Source organism: Lytechinus variegatus, chromosome 7, assembly GCF_018143015.1.
Source record: "Lytechinus variegatus isolate NC3 chromosome 7, Lvar_3.0, whole genome shotgun sequence".
Classification (NCBI taxonomy): Eukaryota; Metazoa; Echinodermata; class Echinoidea; order Temnopleuroida; family Toxopneustidae; genus Lytechinus; species Lytechinus variegatus.
This window is the reverse complement of record NC_054746.1, coordinates 40236214-40251588: the sequence shown is the minus strand read 5'-3', so window position 1 is coordinate 40251588 and position 15375 is coordinate 40236214. Positions and strand designations below refer to the sequence as shown.

Sequence of the window (15375 nt, the reverse complement as noted above, 5' to 3'; positions counted from 1 at the left end):
GCGGCGCGCGCGAGCGATCGATGCACAGTACATAGAGATATACATCTCCATGTCGATGCTAGTGCTTGCGATATGCGCGCGATGATTTTACGCTGTGCTCGCTCGGGGCCGGGATTTCCCCCATTTCAGGCCAGCTACGTGAGAGACCAGACAGCTACCCATTCCGAATTCTCGCTCTCGGGAACTGTATACCGGTACTTATATTAATGGATATTGAATCCAGCCTTACCAGCCATAGGACTGATGAGTCAACTTAACAAGCTATAAAGTCAAGAGGAGGTAAAACGTACAATTTTGACCAAGATCGATGGAGCATTCTTTATTAAGAAACTGGGAAGACTTTGTTAATGGTAGGTAATTATGTAACAATTAACATTAATGATAGGCCTAGATATCCTAAAATAAATTTAATTACGGTAGCCTAATGTTCAAATTTTTAGAACTTTTCTTTGTCTTTGGGAATTGTTTCTGCATAAATGAAAGAAAGGTTATAGTTTCAGATCTATATCAATCAAATTCAAAATTAATGACATACCGGTAGTGTACGGTAGAGGGCCCTATATAAAGCTACGCACCACTCATCGCGCATGCAGTTTTTAATAGCAAATGGAACTTTGTGACTGCAGTGTGACGAACTAATCCTATTCAATTTTATCTACAGAGGCTGCAGTAAATCTCTAAATTCATAAATCATAGAAAGCCCACAACTGTTCGGAATTTTGGAGTTTTATATTCGCTTTAATTTCATTTTGTCCTGTGATAATATGAACATATATATTTTAGAAATTGAGGCACAGGAAATACTATTTTTTGCATGATAAATCAGTATAGCTTTAGGACCCCTTCTTTATTGGGCGGCGGAATCAAGAGGTTTTCAGAATACACAGCAGGATATTCGTATAAGTGATTTTTGTGATATTTTCTTCTTGGTAATGTTCTTTAGAATGTTTGCCACAATTCAGTGAAAGATAATTTGTTCAAAAATTGAAATTGGCATAGTTTTTATCATTTGTAAAAAAGTGCATAGCTTTAGGTTCCCCCTCCCCCATCATATAGGCTTAACATTCCGCAAAGTTATATCTAAAGACAGTTAATGATGATATGAATTCTATTATTGTATCCTATGTCATGCATGTAGAGGGAGGAATGTTTCACAATTCATTTGAAAGTCATGAAACCTGAAAGCAGTACATTGGCCTGAGGATAATAAGAAAAGGCGTGAATGTGTGATGATTCACAATAAATTTCAGTGAAGAATGTTTAGTTTAATCAAGAATGTGTGCAGAGAATACAGACCTAGCTCCCCCACCCAAAGTGATCCTGGGTTAGGGCACTCATTCAATGAACTAGGTTATGATATAACCACTAGCGTACCTAAAGGGGGAGCAGACTGCCCCCCCCCGACAAGTCACAACCCATGCAAGTGACATATCCCTGCCCCCCTCCCAAAGTGATATTTTAATTATTTTTTTTAATGTGTGCTGTGTACAGCATTGTCATACCAAAATCCTGTAAATTCCCCACAGGCAGGATGGTTGCAGTGAGCAAGTGGGTTAGGGCCTAATTTAGAGGACTAAATTATTTGCACCCATAAGTGACCGCTATTGGCTAATGTCACCAAACTTATAATCACACTACCATTTATTACGGCAACAGACTTCAATTTGGCGTGCATCAGCATTGGAAATTTTTTAAATATGCGTGGTAAATAAGTATAATTTATACAGAAAATCTGCATAAATCATGGACTCAATCGTGGGTTTTCAAAACCACCTTTGTGAATTCGGCCATTGAATTTGGGCTTGTTATCCCATTTTACTCGCACGTGCAAACTAGTCCTGTCGTAATAGTTGCTCAAGTAGCTCTGCTGACAATGTGCTGTGACAGTCAAGGAAGGTGTGCAAGGCCTGCACAATTGCATAATTATGATTTCTGTCTGTGATTAAAGGTCCCCTGACATGAAAATACAGAATACTTTTGATAATCTGTACGAATCTATACTTCACCAAATCATGTCCTGCTGGGTTTAAATGGCATTATATCGTTTCAATATTTTTTATCTCATTCGTCAATTTATCTGCAGTATACTAAGTCTAGCTGCCTCCTTAAAATGATTCTCTTGTCATCTTCATTCCTTCTCTATTCAGGTGTTCCACTCATTCCATCCCTCACCTGACTCCTTAGTTTCTACTTCCATTATTACATAATCACCCAGATATCTTTTATCACTTTCATCTTATTCCTCATTGGTTTATTATATGAATTGGATTACTATATTTAAGTTGGGCTCTTCTGTGTTCTTTAATTTCATTAGTTAGCTTTAAGATGGTTTAAATAATGTTATGTTACTGTAGCAACAAATATGATGTGGGCCAAGGAAGGCCAAAGGTATAAAGAGTATTTTAATAAATGCATGAGACACAGACACAGATGCACAGATACGACACTACAGGTCCAGTCTCTTTGTTTAGTTATTCTCTGTCTTCTGTAACCTGATATGTTCTGTTTGCTGAAGTTCCTAAGTTAAATGCTGTTTTAAAACTGATTATTTTATTCTCATCAAGTAGGTGTTTAGTTTTAAACCCTACAATAGCATTGTGTATTGTTATGCTTATGTCTGCCTCCTGTCAGGCTGTCACAAGAGGCAAAAAATAATATAGTGGATTTTAATGGGGCGGGGCTAAGTGCACTGCAAATCAATGCAAGAAAAATGAAATAAAAATTATTGAAATTATATGATGCACATCTAAACTCAAGAGGTAATGAACTTAGTGAAGTAGGGACTCATACACATTAACTGAAGATAACATGAATTTGTATAAAACTGAACACCAATGTGTTTGATGGGGACATTTACAATTTATAATATGTGATTGTTTTTTCCCAATTTCATCTGACAGTGACAGAACAAAATGTTATGAAATAAATCTACTCAAAGCTGAAAGGCAAATTTACAAATCTAGCTACATTGGCAGGAAGCACAACTAAGTGTTTGATCCACTTTTCCATTAGGCCTCCACTTCTTGGGCAATACCTAATTATCATTTAAGATAATATACTACCAGAGAACCAGCTGGTTACTCGAAAAGTTAATAATGCTACCTGCTAGCATAGGCGGCGGAAGCGGGGGGGGGGAGGGAGGGGACATGTGCCCCCTAAATTTTAGGTGGGGGGGACGGTCCCCCTTAAAAAAATTTTTGATAACTTTTTTTTTTTTTTTTTTGGTAGCAACTCCTAAAATTTAGGATAACCTTTTTTGGGGGCGCTTGTGTCCATCCCAAAATTCAGGTGGACACCCCCTAAATTTTTTGGCTTCCGCCGCCAATGCCTGCTAGCCTTGCTATATTTGACCTATAGGCTTGATCAGTATTCCACATACTTCAGTCCTGTTGAAACTTTCACTCATTGTGGGTCCTGCGCACAAGCATGAATTCATGCATGCCAGCGCATTGAACTTGAGTACCAGCATGCGGAGAGGTGTGTGGCAGTGTGTCAAATGGGTGCAAAAACTTTTAACATGTTAAAATTTGGGCACAAAAAATTTGTGATCCTTTCGTGAACATAAACTAAACACATTTTAAACAACGGGTATATATCCAAATGATTAATGAAATCCCTGTTTAGGGTGTCCATATCTGGGACATGGTCTGCATGAAATGTGTTTAGGGTGTCCTAGTGGCCTGCCTTTTAATCCTCATTTAGTTTAGTAGGGTGCTCTTCAGGACGATTCTTGCAGATATACCTATAATGCACTTTTCAATGGAAGTGACCAGTGCCCCCCCCCCCCTTCCGGGATACATGTATATATTCAAATATTAATGTGATGCACTTATTTGTTTCTACCATGCAGAAAAATTGTTGCAAGGAGGTGCAGTCACCGGTATTTCACTAGTCTCACATCAAGGAGTCTGCTTATATTCCATGGGTCTTCTTCAAGACTTTAAGAAGGTATGCAATACGACTATACTAGCAACTGTTGAATGTATGGTGGATAACTGTTTCATCTAATTATGATCAAATCTTGGGAGGTGGAAAATCTTTGTTTCACCATAATACAATATAACTTATTAGTGACCTGCTATATTGCCAATTATGTATGTTCACTGATGTAATACTTATGAGTTGCTTTACAAGTACCGTACACATTCTTGTTGCATCTCTTTGAGTTGGCTGATGAATACAAATGAATTCAAATCACACCATCCATATTGTTTTTCTGGGCCTCAAGTGTAAAGACCAACAGTCGTGATAACTCCTACTGCACTAGTTATATTACTACCATTTCTCGAGCCACATTCATCTTGAGAATGTACATCAAATCCCCCTCACATACAAATGTGATTACTGCAGGTGCGAGACCCACATATACTTGCTTAGCACCCAAGCCCATGCACACATACACTATGCTTGTAAACGAGAGATCTAACATTAGATGTACCAACGGAAAGTCAATATATGGCCAAGGGATTTGAGGTGGTAGAATTGGATACCAAAGGTATTGCCCCTGAAAGTGAGTGATAGTGCACAAGGAGGAAAATCAAGAACAACGAATCATGATTACTAAAAAAAAACAAGGCCAAAGCAGGAATCATGAAAATAAGAAATTGTGACTAAACATTTTACCGCATACATGGACAGGAAGAAAATAAGTGGAATTGAAGTGACCGCTAGTTATTAGGATACATTAGAGCTCTCTTTTTCTGGAGGTGAGTGAGAGCACTTTATTGAATAGTTAGTATTGGATTTAGCAGATAGGTCATAGTGATTCAGTTGATTTTGCCTCCCAGGCACAGATGACGCCTAACAGATAATGGCAAAGAAGTTTAAGGTCATAAATGTTTCATAATCAGGACAGACACTGTAGTACAGACAGCAATGAATGGACTCTAAAGGATGTCTTTAATTGAAATACGTAAAGACTAGTTAATAGGCAATTCTGAAGTTGGTGATAGAATAATAAGTTTGAGGCTATTGAAGAGAAAATAGCAGTATCAAAGTGATATGATTAGTCAGAGGAAGCTAGCATGTAAATAAAACAGTGGATAGACCCTTTAGGAAAATACCTGTGGTGAATTAGAAAGGAGTTACATCCTTAGGATTGCTCCTGGTAGCCTAAATTAGAAAGTGGTTGAGAGGCCCATCTGGAGTAAAATTAGTTGAAAAAGGTGAGGTACATTGCTGGAATAGAATTTAGATAGTACATTACCTTGTTCCTATTTAGATAGAATATAGATTACCTAGGTATAGGTTACTTATATTACATTGAATATTTACCTGTACATTACAGTATAACAGCAACTGTTGTCAAAATAAGAAATTATTCAAGTTCAGAGTGATACATAATGAATTGAACTTGAGGACTTGTTGGTTGAAGAATAGTTAATAAAGTTATTTCTTTCTTTTGAACAATAAAACTGATATATTTATTCTCGTTAAGTCTGATCAGGCAGTAGCTACAATGGAAATGGATGAAATTGATAGTTTTACATCTTGATTAGATAGCAGTTTTGATCGTCTGACTTTTTAATCCAACAATTAACCATGTCATTGCACTTTACATTGCTAGCTACCTTATTTGTGTAGAGGATGTGATTGAGAGAGAATAGCCCCATGTACAGAGTAGTTTGTAGGTTACATACAGGGGTAATTTGGTAATTTTGACTGTTTCAGTGGAGTGTGAGCAAATTGAGCAGTTTTGTTGAGTTGATGTACTGTAGTGTGTGAGATAAAAGCATTATTGACTGGCCCATCGATAAGACTTATATTGCCCAAACTAGATTATAATCAACGTAGACGAGGGTGATAATCAATTTAGTTAGGGCGATATGTGTCCTTTCGCCCCCAGGCCAGTCAATATTGTTATTATTAACCAAATCAGACATCTAGAGCAAAAATTGCCAACATTTAGAGTTTAAGAATGGGAATCTATTTTGTCATGTTGAGCAGACTGGGCCTCAGAAATTTACCATTTTGACATAAATGAGATGATGCATCCCTGTCCTGGAAAAGCAGTATCTAGCATTGTCTCAACTTGAGTGACATTGTGACGCATAGCACTGTGTGGTTCAAGGACGCGTACAAAAAGGTGTTGAATACCCAGATGTTAGCTCTGCCTTATTGCCTGCTACATTTCCACACATTTTCTCATTGACTTTCTTGAGCGGGCAATAAATTGGTTCCGTGGATAAACAATTGGAAACTTATTGACCGACAATTTGACCAGTCATAAGCAGGCAATAATGTATTAAAGTTGACCTGCTCAGATGTCTGATATGGTTACCGGTAATAATTGTTCTTATTCATTCTTAGTGTGCTTAATTTCAATGCTGTGACTGAGTAGTTAACTCACCATTATTGTTGAAAGTGGAAGCCTGAACCTATATGTGACAATGGAATTCTCAAGATGATATGGTGCAGAAGTAGTGATCATTGATTTACAGTTTGTAGGGTCTCAAGGTTGAAGGTGACCAATTACGAAGTGTAATGAGTGTATTGTGTTGACTTAAAAAAATATAAATAAGCCAATAAAAGGGTAAAGATTTGTGAATATATGAAAATGCAAAATATTTGAATTATGATATTATTGATGTTGATAACCAGCAAGTCTGGTTTGTCTCTTTGCAACTTCATGTTGTAAAGGGAGGATGATTCTGATGCTCCTATATTTTAGTTCAGATGGTTGCAGCTTACCTTTTTAGTATTATTGTATAATGGTGGTATGAGGAGTGAAAAAACTCTTCCATATTTTCCATCCAACTCTCTTTCTCTCTCTCTCTCTCTCTCTCTCTCTCTCTCTCGTGCACACACACATCACTTACATTTCCCTTTTTTCACTCCACCCTTTCCTACTTCACTTTCTATCTTTTTTTTCATCCCTATTCATCTTCTTTCTTTCTATTTCTCTTATTTCCTTTCCTCTATTTCTTTATCCATATCTTTTTCTCAACAGCTTTTCGTTTTCCTCACTCCCTCTATTTAGGGTACAAATTTCACATCATAAATTCACATCCTAATTTATGATGTGAAATTCATACCCTAAATATTTATGCCCTCTTCTTTTCACTCTGTTTTCTCTGTTTATTTTCACAGACATGTGATGAGAAGCAGATTCTCCATCTCTTTGATAGTTCAAAGAAACAGAAGACACATACACTTCATGTTCATATAAGAGGTCAAGGGTCATTGTCTTTTCAGGTTCATCAACAGACAACTTGCAGGTATTATCTCTTGATATAGGTCTGCTTTACATATCACAGACCTCCAGATTCTTCTATAATGCACCATATGTTGTTTGAGGGAGTTTTGTGGAGGGGGGGGGGGGTATTTGACAATTTTATTTCTCCATATGAGATGCAAGTTTGTTATGCCCACCTTTGTAATTAAGTTTTTGGCAGTAAAAGGAAAGATAATTCATTTTGTTTTGTGAACACTGGCAACATTAGTATATTCTCTTAGAATCCTTCCTAACCTGTAATATCTTGATGTAGTTTTCTTTGTCATCATAGATTTGACTGAAATCTTCCAATATAGTTGTTAAGACAGAAGGTGCATATTGTAAATAAAGCGTGTATGAGAAGTCACAAGTCATGTCATGGGTTCCTACTAAAGAAATCATTTTAGTATTGAATTTTGATAAGAAATTTTTGAAAATTTAAAAGATCTTTTCCTCTCATGGTTGTTCTGCTTAGATTGTAAACAAAGTGATATCATGTTGAATTTCTCCTAAATATAAAAAAAGCTAAAGTACCTATTACCTTGTAAGATAATGATTGGAAGAATCATGAACAACATATGCAACGATTTTAATTTCAAATCCTATAGAAATATTTTTCTACCGTAAATCACATAGAAGTCCTTGGTAAAACCTTACTCAATTAAACTGTAGAGGACATTTTTTTTTTCATTTCCACTTGCAGCTTGTATGCAGCATCAGTAGGAAGCCATATTGGATTGCTGGTAGGGAATTTACCGCATGGGACTCTGGCTTGTACATACACTCATAGAGAACCAAACACTGGGAGAGCAAAAAAGCAGTTTGAAGAGGCATGTCGTCTGCTACGATCATGACAGAGCAATCTGGTCATTTATGTGAGCTGGGGAACTGCTTGATGAGCTGTGGTAAAGGTTCCTTGTGAAGGAAGCTTGAAAGATCATTGCTTGCAAGAATTCATTTCATATTTGGATGTTTCGGATGAGAAATTATGGATATTTTCCATCTGTGTAGTGTCTACCCTTTGAAGAAAAGAAACATGTGATTTGAAGTTGGATCTAGAACATGGAGTGGATGATCGCCAATTCAAGGGTGAAATTTTGGGGCCACTGGGAATTGAAATGAAACCAGTGTGTATTTACCAATATATCATTGTTCTTAGAAATCTCCAATGTGATCATTTAATTTAATGCAATGTTGTAAATTGCCATACAGTTGTATCACTGGTCTAAGGATTAATGTCACATAGTCGATCTTTCAATGGGCCAGTGAAAATTTTCTACTACAAGCAAAAAAAGCTGAAAGAATGTATGAAATTACTGTAAAGCGCTTCCAATTTTTAAATTATTTGATTGGTACTTTATGACAGGATATTCAGTTAACTTGGTCTTGAGAGCACAGATTTAGAGTGTCGTTTTTGTCATCTGTTTGGATCAACTGAAGATAGGAATCCCATTTCATCTCTTAGTCTACCTTACCCTGCTATAACGTGTAATTGTATTTTATAAAAAATTCCCTGTTATTAAAGTGTACTCAAAATTTAAACATTGATCATCCCATGCTAACTGACTGATGAGTAGACTTGAGAACAGTGTAGACTTTATTATTTCAGTGTTCAATTCAAATATTGAACATATTTCAAAGACTTTTAGATACTTTATGTGATGTATATTGACGGCTCTTTGTAATAAATTTGGTTTTAAAAATTAGATTTTGTAAGTGTATTGCTGTACATTTGTTTGATATAACTTTTGACTTGAAAGCAGAGATCAAAATAAAGAATGTTAAAATAAAAGAAAACAGACCAATAATGAAAAATCACATTATACACTGTAGATTATATTATTATCCAAATATGTAAATCTCAATGCAGAATTTGGAAAGTGAAATCTGATCGAGCCATGACAAAAGCCTCTTAACAAAATGTTCTTTCTGGTTCCTTACTCATGTTTGGCACTACACAGATTACAATTTTTGTCTGTTATCAACAAAGTTGCACTAAGTTTAACCAAGATTTTATCAAGGTAACCAAGCTTGACTCAAAGCCTACTGCTGTCCAATTTATCAGCTTAATTGCTCTGAAATATATTAAAACTGCCTGGGAGTAATGAATATAACATCATTCTTGACCATTTGTGTCTGGCATCTCCTCAATGGAGTTTCCTCAAAGGGCTAAATGGTCCTTTACATTACTTTTTTAAGAAGAGTGAGGTAAACAATTAGACAATATAATCAACAATTCAGCATTCATAACATGATTGCAATGCTGGGAAACATCTCATGTTTTTTTTAATATATTTTATTTTCTTAATGTTACATCATGGGCATCAGCTCAGAGAATATCTTTTGTTTTTGGGGAACATAACAATAGATGCCTCCTCCCCCCCCCCCAACAAAAAGATAATGTTCAACGTTGATGCCCATGTATTTACATTTTTATTTCTCTTCAATGCCAAGCCTACCCTGGATCTGGAAGTTATTTGGAAATCTGCTCTCATTTATTATTCATGTGTAGTGTACACACCAATATGTCTAGTCCTCCATCTTAAAGGGATTTCCAAATTAATAACTACTAATGTCCAGATCTAGGCTAAGACTCCCAAAATCAGAGTATAGTTCAATCAAAACAGTGAAATTAAACTATCAAAAGTGTTTATAATTTCTAATTCATTGTTTCAGGAAATGATAGATGCAGCAAAGGCTTTGAGAATATTTAAGAAAGAGTTCTGGGGCTGTATTCCGAAAATCGTCTAAAAAGAAATATTCTTGTATCTTTGGAGTTACAATAAAATCCGTATTCTGAAAATTCTTTTCTTGTAAATTTCCTTGTAATTTTCACTGAGCACGTGTGATGCTTAAGTTAAAACCAGCCCCTAAATATCTATGTGCGCAAGATAACATATCGAGATAAAAAGTATTCTGAAAATTCTCGTATCTTTGCGTTCTGTTAACTTCCTTGGAAAAATACAAGAAAATTTACAAGAGTTAGGGGGCTGTTGTAACTTAATGTTGCATGCGATATTTCTCGATCAAAAATAACAATTTCTTGCTGCATCCCACAAGAACATGTTTTACTGCAGGAGACATTACAGAGATGGATTGGTAGACTTCAGCAATTAAAAATTGGTGATCAAGATGATGGATCTTTCTGAAGAAAATATGACTATGAGATCTATGAGACTATGAGATGTGTATTTTGAGCACAGTGGCGCACATACATAAGCATCGGGGGCGCAAGGGAAATACGCCTCATGTTAACAATGCGCTTATAATAATATTCAGATGAGACACTTCTATTGGTTGGCCTAAGCATATAACAAATTTGATGATTGGTTGATGACAGAATATTGGGCATGTCAGATATAAAATAGGGGACGTCCTAACAGAGATAAGACAATTTTCAGAATACCAATTTAAGACAATTTAAGCGAGCTTTTATCTTGCTGAGTTACAAGAAAAGTTTAGACAATTTTCAGAATACCACCCCAGTTTAATTATGTGTGTGTAATCCTTCACATGTAATACAGTGATTCATCCGACATTGTAGATGACAGTTTCTGATACAGCACAGCCAAGCGCTAAAATGGGATCATAGTCATCGTATGTTAAAGGAAGAGCATATTTTTCCAAGTCTTTATTCATGGGGGGGGGGGGCTGTTGGTGTGACAAAGATTGCAGCATTGCCAGCAAAAGTTTACCAAATGGATAATTTTTTCCCCAATTGTATATAAACAACTTTTATCTTTGTACTATCATATCAATTGGAACCCAATTGAATGCAGATTGCACACCATTCATGGAGATAGTCTTCTTTTTGCTGAGGTTCCCATCATATTTTGTTGGATTCCTGTAGATTTACATTAAAAAATTTGCTTTAAAGTCTTTTTTCAAAATCTTTGGTATGACTTGGCCTGGGGTCAAACCCAAGAACTCCCATTAATGAGGTGGGCACTCTGCCACTGAGCCACTACTAGGTCCAGGGGGGCCGATTCATAAAGCTGTTTTTACACAGTTAATAGCGACTTTAAGAACGACTGTTGAACCTTTCCTACGTGCTAAACCATCGCCAATTGTGTAGACTTCTCTACCATTTAGCAAAAGAAAGGATCACCAGTCGTTCTTAAAGTCGCTCTTATCTTACGAACAGCTATATGAAACACCCACCAGGGCTCTGTAACACAAAGCTTAGTGATAATTAGCAAATATGAAAGAACACTTCTGATTGGTTCCTAGTCAGTATTTTGCGCCAAATTTGCGTTTTAACTTGATCTTGATTGGTCAGTTCATTTAGCGATTGATCACTAATATTTGTGTTACGGAGCCTTGGTCTTTCTACAAATTTGGCCTATTCTACTACATGATGACACTGACTTCTTCTTATACTGATCCTGGTTTTTCTGCAACATCTAGTCTATTCTTGTGTAAAAAAAGGGAATCTTCCAAGTCTGATCTATTATTGTATTATATCAAACATGCTAAATTATTGAACTCTGCTTACAAGAACACTGTAAAGGGCTCTTCTTGATCCTTGATTTATCTGGTAGCCAAAGTTAGCTGTTCTCTTGAAATTAGGTCTACATCTCATTAACAATTTGGTGAATAAGTGTAATATGGACTGCTTTCATATGGAGTCACCTCTTGGCTTGTGGGTTTCCTTAACAGACTGACCACGCCTTCGGATAAGGCCCTAAGGCAAAGTCTCATTATTTGAATTCAAATTTTTAAATTATGCGAAGTCTTTGATCCAATTTTGATGAAATTCTCATATCGTTTGCATAATTTGAGTGAATTCATTCAACTCAAATGATATTTACAGTAGATTTGGCCTTTATGCTAAAATTTCTCTGTAATATTTTTGTACACAATCACACATTAAAATTGCACATACATGTACCAAATGAAATAAAATGTTATAATTTATTGCATATAAATCACCAGAAAATCAATTACAAAACTTTTGATGAAATATATTGATATACATTATATGTTATCATAATTTTTAGTATTCATATATCGAGACATATACATACATACATACATAATATAGATACAAAATCATACAGACATAATTCATGACTCTTTCATTTCAAATATTTGGTTGCAATCACTTTTGCCTTCGAGTTTGTACAGAGTTGCATGTTGTAAGCCGAGGTAAATCAAGCACTATCACTGTATTGACACCTGCCTTGCTGTTGCTTGCATTTGCTCATTGCCACTCATCCTCGCTCACATGGATTTTGGGTACGTAACCAAAATTCAGATGAGCAAAGATGAGTGGCAATGAGCAAATGGAGCAAGGACAAGCAATAGCAAGCGGCTAAGGCTGGCATTAACACAGTGTTGTGAATGTTTAAAAAAATTACAAACATCCAAGCCAGAATGTAAGGCCTCTCCATTAGTCTGTGTATTGAGCTTGTATTAGCTTGTTTCATTGCGTTTGTCTGCATTCAGGCAATCCGCAACTGAACGCAAGCCCAAAACTCGAAGGTGTGAGCCAGTCTGTATGGAATAAATGTATACCTCCCTACATAGTTTGTTAAACAAGAACTGGAAGTCATAAAGTGAGTAGCATGGCAAAAACTCATTTATGAAAGTGAAACTTACCTGGAATTTCAATTTCAAATGAATTTATAGCAAACTTTTTAATACTGGAATACCTGTTTACACCAAATACACTCATTTTCTTTAAATTAAAGCTTTGGATGTCAGCCTCTGTATTTTCTTTAACCCATACCTTATAGGGAAAACAAACATGTGGACTAAAAACTGTCCCTTGACCTACTAGTGTGATGATTCTCTCATCCTACTAAACTAATATTAAACTAAACAAATATGCAAAACAATGTAAATCTGCCCCTTGCTGAGATTTGTTTGTTCATTTTAAAATGACCATCTCATTAACCAACAAACAATGAAGAACTAAAAATATGTTAACTGAAATTAAATGAATTGACTCAACCCCAAAAATATACATACTTCATTCCAATAATGGATTGGATAATGTGTAAGAAATGTAGGAAATATAATGTGCCCTAATTTTCACCCAAATTTAATGTTATTTGCTCATGACTTCTACCGAGTAATAAGTTTGCTTGTTAAACATAATAAAACAAGATCATGACATTTTTTAGTCTACACATCCCTAATACCAGTACAGAGAAAAGTTAAATCAGTACACATACAAACCGAGTTAAATAAATACACTAATATCACATTTCATTGTTTTTATATTTGTAGTATATGTCCTGTAACATCAATTAAACAACTGATAATGAATGTAAGTCTGAAAAATTCCCAAGCTTTAGGTTAAGAATTGATTAAAAGATTGATTTCAATCTTTTTTGTTGCAGGACATAGATTGTACCGATTAATTCTTCAATTTGAATAAAACAGGGAAATCATAATAAAAGGATATTTAAAAAAATATCAGTTCACTCTCTACAATCCCTAAAGTAAATTGAAGTATCATTATCTTGTTGGTTTTAGTAATATCATCTTGTTTTATGAGTTTATCAATATAAAAGAAAGGTAAATTATCTTCCAGTCACAGACATGGCTTCTAGACCCCCTACACTGAAAATAAAAATGAAAGTCACCTTTCATTCATAAACCAAAGAGAGAGAGAAAAAAAACAGTACTTGAAATGAAGTTGATTCATGATCAAACAATTGATGCATTCAATTCACAGATAACAATTTTAAAAATTTCACATGTAATGAAGCTTTTCATCAATATCTTAAATAAGATATGACAGAGAAACAGTTACCAAAAGATATAGATTGTTAAGACAAATGAACTTCTACAGTGATATTCTGGACTTAGTTATGTTATACACTGTTCTTTGATGGACAACATAAAGATTGAAAAGGTTTATTAAAATATGGAAATCTGTTCTCATCAAGGCACTTTAGATCAGTACAATCAGTTTGAAAGAAATTGTTCTCTTAAGCTTCAAAAATTAAGATGAAAAGAAAAAAATTATTGGGCATGCATATTCACTTGTTCACAATCCTTTATATTGCATAGGAAAAAATTACTGGTAAAAAGGAAAAAAATACAGTAAATCTAATTCAAAGCTTTCAAATCAATTGAAATAACATCAAATCTATTAACGGTAGAGGGAATACATACATGTAAACACAATGCAATTTTTTTAGGTTCAAGCATGACAGAATTGTTATGGATAATCTTTACCAGGAGTACTTTGAATCATGAAAATATCACCGGTCGACACATATTTATCAAAAATTGCACATAATTTCCCCCACATCAGAGTCTGAATTCAGATGAAACACTTGCTTTTTTATAAAAGAAATGGGGATAATGATTGTGACACAATATTTACACATCCTGAAAAATGAAAGCCACTGGTATGTGGAGATATATTTACAACTGACTTGATAATGTACATTTATACTGGCCAAGTAGTAACCAGAGCCTCTTTGAATACTATTATTTGTGAAACTCAATGACAACCAGGGATTTTAAGAGCATTTCAGTAATGATTCTGTTGTCTTAGAACTACACGACACAATTTCTATAATGGTCAGTAGCAAAAGCATAATATTTGGCAATTTGATTTTAGTCAACTCTAGAAAGGCATATCGGCTCTGTTTTTGCATATAGCATGGGCAGGCTTCAACTTTTACAAATGATAGCATGATTGAATAAACAAAAGTACATGAAATACACAAGATAATACTGGATTTTACGAGAATATTTTTGCTATCGAAGTCTTTATCATACCCTATGCACTCCTAAAATGACTTATGATCTTGATGTACAATAATTTATCAGTGCTCTGGTATAAACAAAACAGACTTCATACTCTGACATAAAATAAGCCTTTAAAAGATCTCCTAATACCGCATGTCTCGTTTTGGGAGGTTTTTAAGGTGTGAACTTAATCACACTGAATTACAAAGATAATCAAGCAGTACAAACAGTAATGTATTGAATATTTACTATACTTTGGAAGCCAAGAATTTAAAAACAATGAAAAAGTATATTATTGCATCTCTCGCAACAACAACAGCCAGTCATTCCAGAATTTCCTATCATCAAAAAAAAAAGTTTTCTTCATATATCAAATAGATGAGCACAAATATTTTTTTCAATGAAGTATTTCAACCAATTTCCAATGTTTTATTATCCAAACAAAATCA

At 35.0% G+C, this 15375-nt stretch overlaps 1 protein-coding gene across 1 annotated transcript; it reads left to right on the top strand.

The window, feature by feature from the left end:
* The first annotated feature begins 56 nt into the window (after positions 1-56).
* On the top strand, positions 57-8919 carry LOC121419289. Its single transcript, XM_041613684.1, has 4 exons — positions 57-350; positions 3851-3948; positions 7090-7217; positions 7917-8919. Exons 1-4 carry the CDS (start codon positions 308-310, stop codon positions 8065-8067), a joined length of 420 nt encoding a protein of 139 aa, XP_041469618.1. The 5' UTR covers positions 57-307; the 3' UTR covers positions 8068-8919.
* Positions 8920-15375: the final 6456 nt, after the last annotated feature.

Excerpts from the sequence above, each read along its gene's own strand:
- LOC121419289 (XM_041613684.1), top strand. The coding sequence starts at position 308 with ATGGAGCATTCTTTATTAAGAAACTGGGAAGACTTTGTTAATG. Across the intron at positions 3,949-7,089 it reads TTCTTCAAGACTTTAAGAAG|ACATGTGATGAGAAGCAGAT; the intron begins GTATGCAATACG and ends TTATTTTCACAG. Across the intron at positions 7,218-7,916 it reads CATCAACAGACAACTTGCAG|CTTGTATGCAGCATCAGTAG; the intron begins GTATTATCTCTT and ends TTCCACTTGCAG.